Raw genomic sequence first — 9,504 nt, 5'->3', positions numbered from 1 at the left:
ATTTTGAATGCTTTCAGACAATGCGATTCATCACAATGTAAATAATTTGTGCACTTAAATTGGAGCTAACTGATTACCTCTGACAGTCCTAATTAAATTCAATAATCAAGTCAAACAGATTAGCTGGATCAGTCTTGCTGATCCTGTGTGGATGATATTAACTGTGAGGAGTAACTGAGGTGACTTTATAATAGACCGAGTTACAACACTTTGCGACAACTTCAGGTGTAAAGAGGGCTTTATTAATATACTTCATTGATTTTTCTTCCACCAGGAGGAAGAGCTACGGAAGAGCGGAGAGGCCAAATATCAGCACCTGAACGAGGACCTCCATGTCCTCATAGAAGTGTTCGCTCCCCCTGCAGAGGCCTACAATAGGATGGGTCATGCACTGGAGGAGATCAAGAAGTTCCTCATACCGGTGCGTACTGACACCCACACACTCATTACTCTTACCCTGTTCTCTTACAACATATCAACAAAATACAACAGCTAGCTAGCTACTCTGCTTCTTTTGTCCAACATATGTCTAGACTATGTGCCTGTGTCCACACTGAACACCCAAATAGTACAGTTAAGCAATAAGGCCCGAGGGGGTGTGGTATAGGGCCAACATACCATGGCTAAGGGCTGTTCTTAATCACGACGCAACGCGGAGAGGCTGGATACTGCCCTTTTTGCTATTTTAAACGGATTACCAATGTAATTAGAGCAGTAGAAATGAATGTTTTGTCATACACATGGTATACTTATTAAGCAATAAGGCACGAGGGGGTGTGGTATATGGCCAATATACCGCGGCTAAGGGCTGTTCTTAGGCACGACGCAACGCAACCTTAGCCACAAGCTCCAGAGGTGCCTTATTGCTATTATAAACTGGTTACCAACGTAATTAGAACAGTAAAAAAAAATGTTTTGTCATACATGTGGTTGACGGTCTCATATACTTCGGCTTTCAGCCAATCTGCATTCAGGTCTCGAACCACCCAGTTTATAATTAAGGATATACCATAGTAATAAGTGGCAGAAGTCTAGTCTGGTCCAGTCCAGTTACAACCAGTCAGCCGGCTGAAGCAGCTGAATCAGTAACAGACTCTGGGTTGTCTGATTGGATGCACGCCCCTGTGAGAGAAGGGAAGTCATGGGGATAGCTGACTAAGCTGAATAGCAGAGTAACATAGTCAGACAGGAAGCACTCAGCACAGCCTAACTCTCTCTGGAACTCCCATGCATCAGGCTTATTTACTCTTACTCCATGTATTATGGATGACTGATTTATCCCATGCTATTATGGAAGGATAGTAGGATCTCTACATCCCATGCTATTATGGAAGGATAGTAGGATCTCTCCATCCCATGCTATTATGGAAGGATAGTAGGATCTCTACATCCCATGCTATTATGGAAGGATAGTAGGATCTCTACATCCCATGCTATTATGGAAGGATAGTAGGATCTCTACATCCCATGCTTTTATGGAAGGATAGTAGGATCTCTACATCCCATGCTTTTATGTGTAATATTTCCAGTCTCATTCTGAGCCATGATGATTTATTTCCGGTCATTAATTACATCTTTTAATTTCCCTCACAAATACACAGTGATGTGTTGATATGGAGGAGACAGAAGACAATCGTCTCCATGGCAGTATGATTAAACGCTGATTTCCATATTAATTGCTACGTTCCATTGAGCGGCGAAGACGACTGTGTTCGACGATAAAGACACAAATGGTGTTCCTGGGTTTTATCAACGGGGGATCAGGAGTGTGTTGCTCTGCCTGAGGAGCAGCGGTCACGGCAACATCACACACACACACACACACACACACACACACACACACACACACACACACACACACACACACACACACACCGGTTGGTCACAGCAGCACTGTAAAGTACATTAATTAGATATTCCTACAGGGCTGTAACCCTGGAGATAAAGGCGTAATTTAATACGCTGTAATTAAAAGGGTGTGTGTGGGTGTGTGTGCAGGATTACAATGATGAGATCCGACAGGCGCAGCTGCAGGAGCTAACGTACCTGAATGGTGGCTCAGAGGATGCCAAGGTGCCAGCGGTGAGGGGCAAACTACCTGCAGCACGGGGTAGAGGGACACCTGCCCCAGGACCCATCAGGTACCTACTGCCAACCTGGGTGTGTGGGTGTGTGTGTGTGCATTCATGCATGTGTGTTGGTGTATGTATTCACTTTTGTGTTTGGTGTGGGGTAAGGGTTTGTGTGATGTTGATGGACACATGAAGCAATATCCTGATTTTCATAGACAGATACATAGACCCCATTCCAGAGATGCTATTCCAAATGGGAGAGCATTCTTAGACTAGGACTCATTCCCACAGCCTGAAATTCCTGAAATGCAATTATTACCATAACTAAAATGAATGACAGAATTACAGAGCGTATATAAGTGTCTGCGTTTTAGTACATTCAATTCAAAACTCTGCTTTGTAATACCAATGGGGGGAAAATACACTATACGGCCCAAACGATACACAATACAAAGTTGAGAACTATTGAAATTCGAATACATTTTTGTATGTATCTGTCCTGCTGTACTCTCTTTAAGATGTAACTCCCCAGATAACTTAAAATAATACTCAAATTGTCATTGCCATTAAAATATTTCATAGTATGCATGTTGTGTGGCTCTTAGACTTTCAAATGAAATACAGAGTATGTTTGTTGCTTGTGTTTGTAAAAGCTTCCTCAATTAGATGAAGAGATGTTTGTATTGCTCTGAGAGGGAATATAATTGGATCGGTTTTAAATTAGACAGTAATTAGCATTTAGCATGCCTAATATGAGTGAGATAAGAAAAAAGTCCTGCAGGCAGCGAGATTTACAGTCAGATATATAAACCACATATTCACTAACAATAATGTGATTGTTTAATTCAGTATATGTCTGAATTGCATAGGTATATTGGTGACAGTCTCTTGGTCCACTTAAGCCATAGGGCTGTGGTCAAAAACATTGCACTATACAGGGAATAGGGTGCCATTTGAGACGAAGCCTGCAATTGTCCCCTGTGGTAGGAGTCGAGGAGGTGTTCCCCCTCCCCACGCAGCCGTCCCCCGTGGAGCAGCACCGAGAGGGGCACCCCCCAGCCGGGTACCATCCGCCCGAGGGAGGGGCGTGCCAGCACCAAGAGCACGAGGGGCTCCCCCGTCCGCGGGGTACAGACCACCACCACCCGTAGCACAGGACACATATGGGGAATATGTGAGTATTTACACAATAAGAAGGACATGTGTTTTCATATATGTACGCTGGCACGCACACACACACACACACACACACACACACACACATTGTGTCTGTATACAGGTGTCCTCTTGGTAATATCAAAACAGAGGGGATTTCACTGGTAGCTGTTATGGTATGCTAGTTTACCTGTCCAGTCTGGAGGGAGCCCTGTTGAAATATGAACAGCTGGCAGAGACACTGTATATTAAACCCAGAGTCAGACCCCTTTGTACACATGCCAAGGAGGACTCCCTCCTTCCTTCTACCTCCCACCTTACTGTCACAGCAGGTCCTCAGGGACGCTGCACCAACCCAGCATATTTAGCAGAGAGGGGTACGGTAGAATAGAAGGGGGAGGGGAGGAGCGGAGGAGGGGGAGGAGAGGATGAGAGGAGGAGAGTAGGTTGCCTCTGTTGGATGAGTTTCCTGCCAGACCATAGCTAACCACACCTGACAGGTTTATATGGAGGTCTGCAGTTAGAATGAGTGGAGGTCTGCAGTTAGAATGGGTGGAGGTCTGCAGTTAGAATGGGTGGAGGTCTGCAGTTAGAATGGGTGGAGGTCTGCAGATAGAATGGGTGGAGGTCTGCAGATAGAATGGGTGGAGGTCTGCAGATAGAATGGGTGGAGGTCTGCAGATAGAATGGGCGGAGGTCTGCAGTTAGAATGGGTGGAGGTCTGCAGTTAGAATGGGTGGAGGTCTGCAGTTAGAATGGGTGGAGGTCTGCAGTTAGAATGGGTGGAGGTCGTAGAGAACAAATGGTAGAGAGCCACGACTGGACCAGCTGCTTGACATCATTGTCACAGTGGTAAACTGGCTCCCCAGACGCACACACACACACACACACACACACACACACACACACACACACACACACACACACACACACACACACACACACACACCTGGGGATCTGGGAGGGCGAGCACCACAGACATCTGGCTGATGATCAGTTTTCACCATATCGCTGTGAATTACAGACTGAATGAGCTCCACTACTCTCCATCGTCTGAGAGGGTTGGTTCTACACACACCTACTGTTTCGTTGTTGTTGTCATTGAGCGATGCTAACAAATAGACTCTTGTAGTTTTCTATGAAATGACTGCTGAGGAGGAGATGTATTTCTTGCTCATACTTCCTGTCTCATTCTTCCAGGTTTCACCTTGTCTACAGACAGTCTGGCTCAGCCCAAGGGCTTGAAGCCATGTTTTGTTTATCCAGCATGTTTTAGAGAAGTTAACATTACAATATATCACCTACTGCAGGGGTCTCTAATTACATTCAGCCACGGGCCGATTTTTTTCTTGAGCGGATGGTTAGGGGGCCGGGAGATATTAATACATAATTTGTACACTGCAGACTGACCTCAAGAAGCCAAAGCAGATGTAGTATTTGACAGAATAATTTCAAACCTTGATTACATTGTGATGCGATCACATATACCTCTCTGTTTACTAGGGATGTTTATCTCTCCTTACCAGCACAATATCTAGATACATGTGCTCCCACACGATACAGGAATGATACTTTTAGTTTAAAACGATTTGGTACGATATGATTACTGTAACGAATCGACGAGATTCGGTTCGATGCGATATGATTCAATGCACTAACAGTTGTTATCAGATATTCATTCCATTCTGAATTAATATCTGATAGTGGTGGAGCTCAGGTGCTGGACCTGTCTGAGCTGACTTCTCTGAGCTGAGTGGCACTGTGTGTGTGTGTGTGTGTGTGTGTGTGTGTGTGTGTGTGTGTGTGTGTGTGTGTGTGTAGGTGAGGTGAGCCATAGGGTAGAGTAAGCATCTTCCACTATCAGATTAGGGGGGGCAATTTGTTTTTGTCACCCCAATTTTTATTTGAAGTCCTCATCACCCACTGATTAACTTGTCATGTAGCAGATGAACATGTATTGAGCTAGTTATATGTCAATATTTATCTTTAGAAATGAGCTATTACATTCAAAGCCAAGTGATATAACACAGCTTTGTATTTCAAAGCCGTCTCAAAAGCGAATGGTTTTGATTGTTTGGAATTTTAAGGACGAGAGCTGCTCTCTTCTCTCATTCTGACCGGTGCATCTGGCAAAAATGATTGTGGTTCTTTTTATGAAAGTACACCATTACCCTGTTAATGTAAAAATGACCAAATGCACTGACTGTTTAAAGCAGAACTACCAAAAATATTTTGCATGGTGAATCTGCCAATCGAAAGCCCCAATCAGCAGTTAAATGTGCAGTCAGTAAGATGTGAGTTGTGTCCACTCAGGGAGCCTACACAGCTCTGCCGGTAAAACAGAATTTCCTACAGAGCATTTGGTAACAATGACCCAAAAGTTTGATAGGCTGAAGGAGAGGACGAATCGATTCAGTCAGGAAAGATTATAGGTATTTTCTGAATGAGCCACAAAAAAAATATATGAGAAAAAAACATTTCAATTGGTCTTCTTACCGATCCATGCTTCATTTGAATCGGTTTGGGGTCCCGCGGACCGATACCCTAATATATTAAACATTTGAACCATTATATACCTACTATTTATGCATGGGAATACTTGGTAACAGATTTCCCAAATTAAAATCACTTAGAAAAAAGGAACACATTAAATGTACAGTTGAAGTCAGAAGTTTACATGCACTTAGGTTGGAGTCATTAAAACTCGTTTTTCAACCACTCCACAAATTTCTTGTTATCAAACTATAGTTTTGGCAAGTCGGTTAGGACATCTACTTCGTGCATGACACAAGTCATTTTTCCAACAATTGTTTACAGACAGATTATTTCACTTATAATTGTATCACAATTCCAGTGGGTCAGAAGTTTACATACACTAAGTTGATTGCGCATTTAAACAGCTTAGAAGCTTCTGAGAGGCGAATTGACATAATTTGAGTCAATTGGAGGTGTACCTGTGGATGTATTTCAAGGCCTACCTTCAAACTCAGTGCCTCTTTGCTTAACATTTAAAAAATATATATATTTCACCTTTATTTAACCAGGTAGGCAAGTTGAGAACAAGTTCTCATTTACAACTGCGACCTGGCCAAGATAAAGGAAAGCAGTGCGACACAAACAACAACAACAGAGTTACACATGGTATAAACAAACATGCAGTCAATAATTCAATGGAAAAGGTCTATATACAGTATGTGCAAATGAGGTAGGATAAGGGAGGTGAGGCAATAAATAGGCCATAGTGGCAAAATAATTACAATATAGCAATTAAACACTGGAGTGATAGATGTGCAGAAGATGAGTGTGCAAGTAGACATAATGGGGTGCAAAGGAGCAAAATAAATAAAATAAATAACAGTATGGGGGATGAGGTAGTTGGATGGGCTATTTACAGATGGGCTGTGTACAGGTGCAGTGATCTGTGAGCTGCTCTGACAGCTGGTGCTTATAGTTAGTGAGGGAGATATGAGTCTCCAGCTTCAGACATCATGGGAAAATCAAAAGAAATCAGCCAAGAATTCAGAAACAAATTGTAGACCTCCACAAGTCTGGTTCATCCTTGGGAGCAATTTCCAAACGCCTGAAGGTACCATGTTCATCTGTACAAACAATAGCACGCAAGTATAAACACCATGGGACCACGCAGCCGTCATACCGCTCAGGAAGGAGACGCATTCAGTCTCTTAGAGATGAACGTACTTTGGTGCGAAAAGTGCAAACCAATCCGAGAACAACAGCAAAGGACCTTGTGAAGATGCTCGAGGAAACAGGTACAAAATAATTTATATCCACAGTAAAACGAGTCCTATATCGACATAACCTGAAAGGCCGCTCAGCAAGGAAGAAGCCACTGCTCCAAAACCGCCATAAAAAAGCCAGACTACGGTTTGCAACTGCACATGGGGACAAAGATCATACTTTTTGGAGAAATGTCCTCTGGTCTGATGAAACAAAAATAGAACTGTTTGGCCATAATGACCATCATTATGTTTGTATGAAAAAGGGGGACGCTTGCAAACCGATGAACACCATCCCAAACGTGAAGCATGGGGGTGGCAGAATCATGTTGTGGGGTTGCTTTGCTACAGGAGGGGCTGGTGCACTTCACAAAATAGATGGCGTCATGAGGAAGGAAAATTAGGTGGATATATTGAAGCAACATCTCAAGACATCAGTCAGGAAGTTAAAGCTTGGTCACAAATGGGTCTTCCAAACGGACAATGACCCCAAGCATACTTCCAAAGTTGTGGCAAAATGGCTTAAGGACAACAAAGTCAAGGTATTGGAGTGGCCATCACAAAGCCCTAACCTCAATCCTATTGAAAATTTGTGGGCAGAACTGAAAAAGTGTGTGCGAGCAAGGAGGCTTACAAACCTGACTCAGTTACACCAGCTCTGACAGGAGTAATGGGCCAAAATTCACACAACTTATTGTGGGAAGGTTGTGGAAGGCTACCCGAAACGTTTAACCCAAGTTAAACAATATAAAGGCACTGCTACCAAATACTAATTGAGTGTATGTAAACTTCTGACCCACTGGGAATGTGATGAAAGAAAGAAAAGCTGAAATAAATCATTCTCTCTACTATTATTCTGACATTTCACATTCTTAAAATAAAGTGGTGATCCTAACTGACCTAAGACAGGGCGTTTTTACTAGGATTAAATGTCAGGAATTGTTTAAATGTATTTGGCTAAGGTGTATGTAAACTTCCGACTTCAACTGTATATTCTTTTTTGCTAAGAAAATAAAGGCAGACATTTTTTCCCCCGTGGGTCACCTATTGGGGAACCCTGACGTACTGTATGGAGCATTCTGGAGTTACAACGTTTTTGTTTTGGTGATTCAATTACTTTCAGAATTCAGTGGCTTTACTATGCTGAATCATTACCTCTATCTTATATCAGTGATTTGATAAGAACAGTAAGTAGTGATATCAGATTATTGGGGAATCTAATTTTTATAAAACAAAATTATAAATGATATTATTTGCCTTGCAGTCTGAGGATGATTACACAATACAGTAATTGCATCTAAATCTCATTCCATATATTTCATATGCCACACACATACACACGCACCCACACAAACACACTCGTGCACGCACACACGGACGCTCACAAGGCCGTAAGGAACCTGTTCCCGACCTGCCTGTCAGCCCATTGGAGAGGAATTAGTAGTAATATGATTGTGATTATTCTGCCTGCTACCAATTTCTTACCATTCACCAGGAATCAGAAACACTTGTCATTTCAATTTGGACTGATAACGAGAAAGGTGTAGATGAAGAATGTGAGGAGACGGACAGTGAAGGGTTTATGTGGTGTAAGGAGACGGTAGAGTGAAAGGATAGCACACAGTGTCGTGTAGGGAGAGACAGAGACAGAGAGTGGAGAGCTTTCTTGTTAAACCGTAGTGACAGCGAAGTCATTCCCAGGGTGATGCCTGGTGACGGAAATACTGCTACAAGCTCATATCTCATACCGTCTTCATGAGTTATCGTTTATTTCCTGTCCATAATCTATGGTGCAGGCCTCAGTCACATCACAGGCCTCGAACTCAAACACATGAGTTCCATCTGAGTTCCTATGGGTCCACAAAATGGTGCACTATATATGGGATAGGGGCTATTTGGGACATTAGTAGTGTCTCATGTTAAACAGAAGAACACATTCGGAGCCTTCAGGAAGTATTCACACCGCTTGACTTTTTCCACATTTTGTTGTGTTACAGCCTGAATTAAACATTTATTAAATTGAGATTGTGTGTCACTCATCTACACACAATACCCCACAATGTCAAAGTGGAGTTGTATTTTTAGAAATGTTTACAAATAAATAAATAAAAATGTATTTGAGTCAATCAGTATTCAACCCCTTTGTTATTGCAAGCTTAAATAAATTCAGGAGTAAAAATGTGCTTATCAAGTCACATAATAAGTTGCATGGACTCACTCTGTGTGCAATAATATTGTTTAACATGATTTTAAAATGACTACACTATCTCTGTACCTCACACATACAATTATCTGTAAGGTTCCTCAGTCGAGCAGTGAATTTCAAGCACAGATTCAACCACAAAGACAGTAGCGGTGAGTGGGTAAAATCACTGGGGAAGCCAAGACAGGAACAAAAAGTAATTTTATAATTGCGTTGTTTGCTCTATAACCTGTTAGTTCATATGCCATGCCACCGTGATATATAGGTCTAAGGTCAAGACAATAAGAAGACTAAATTCAACCACCCCTTTGTTTCATCACAAAACCGGAGAGCAACA

General features: G+C 42.4%; 1 protein-coding gene across 4 annotated transcripts in view; it reads left to right on the top strand.

Moving 5' to 3' along the window:
* LOC115175751 (KH domain-containing, RNA-binding, signal transduction-associated protein 3) overlaps positions 1-9,504 on the top strand; it is a 154,330-nt gene that overhangs the window by 96,710 nt on the left and 48,116 nt on the right. For all 4 annotated transcript variants that reach the window (XR_003872096.1, XM_029735225.1, XM_029735227.1 and 1 more), the window contains exons 4-6: positions 275-421; positions 1,999-2,141; positions 3,060-3,246. Coding sequence is in view for 3 of the 4 variants with exons in the window: in XM_029735225.1 (XP_029591085.1) it covers positions 275-421; positions 1,999-2,141; positions 3,060-3,246 (477 nt within the window). In the remaining variant the exon portion in view is untranslated. The remainder of the gene's footprint in view (positions 1-274; positions 422-1,998; positions 2,142-3,059; positions 3,247-9,504) is intronic.

This window comes from Salmo trutta, chromosome 36 (assembly GCF_901001165.1).
Source record: "Salmo trutta chromosome 36, fSalTru1.1, whole genome shotgun sequence".
In the NCBI taxonomy this organism is placed as follows: domain Eukaryota; kingdom Metazoa; phylum Chordata; class Actinopteri; order Salmoniformes; family Salmonidae; genus Salmo; species Salmo trutta.
This window is presented reverse-complemented; position numbering and strand designations above follow the sequence as displayed.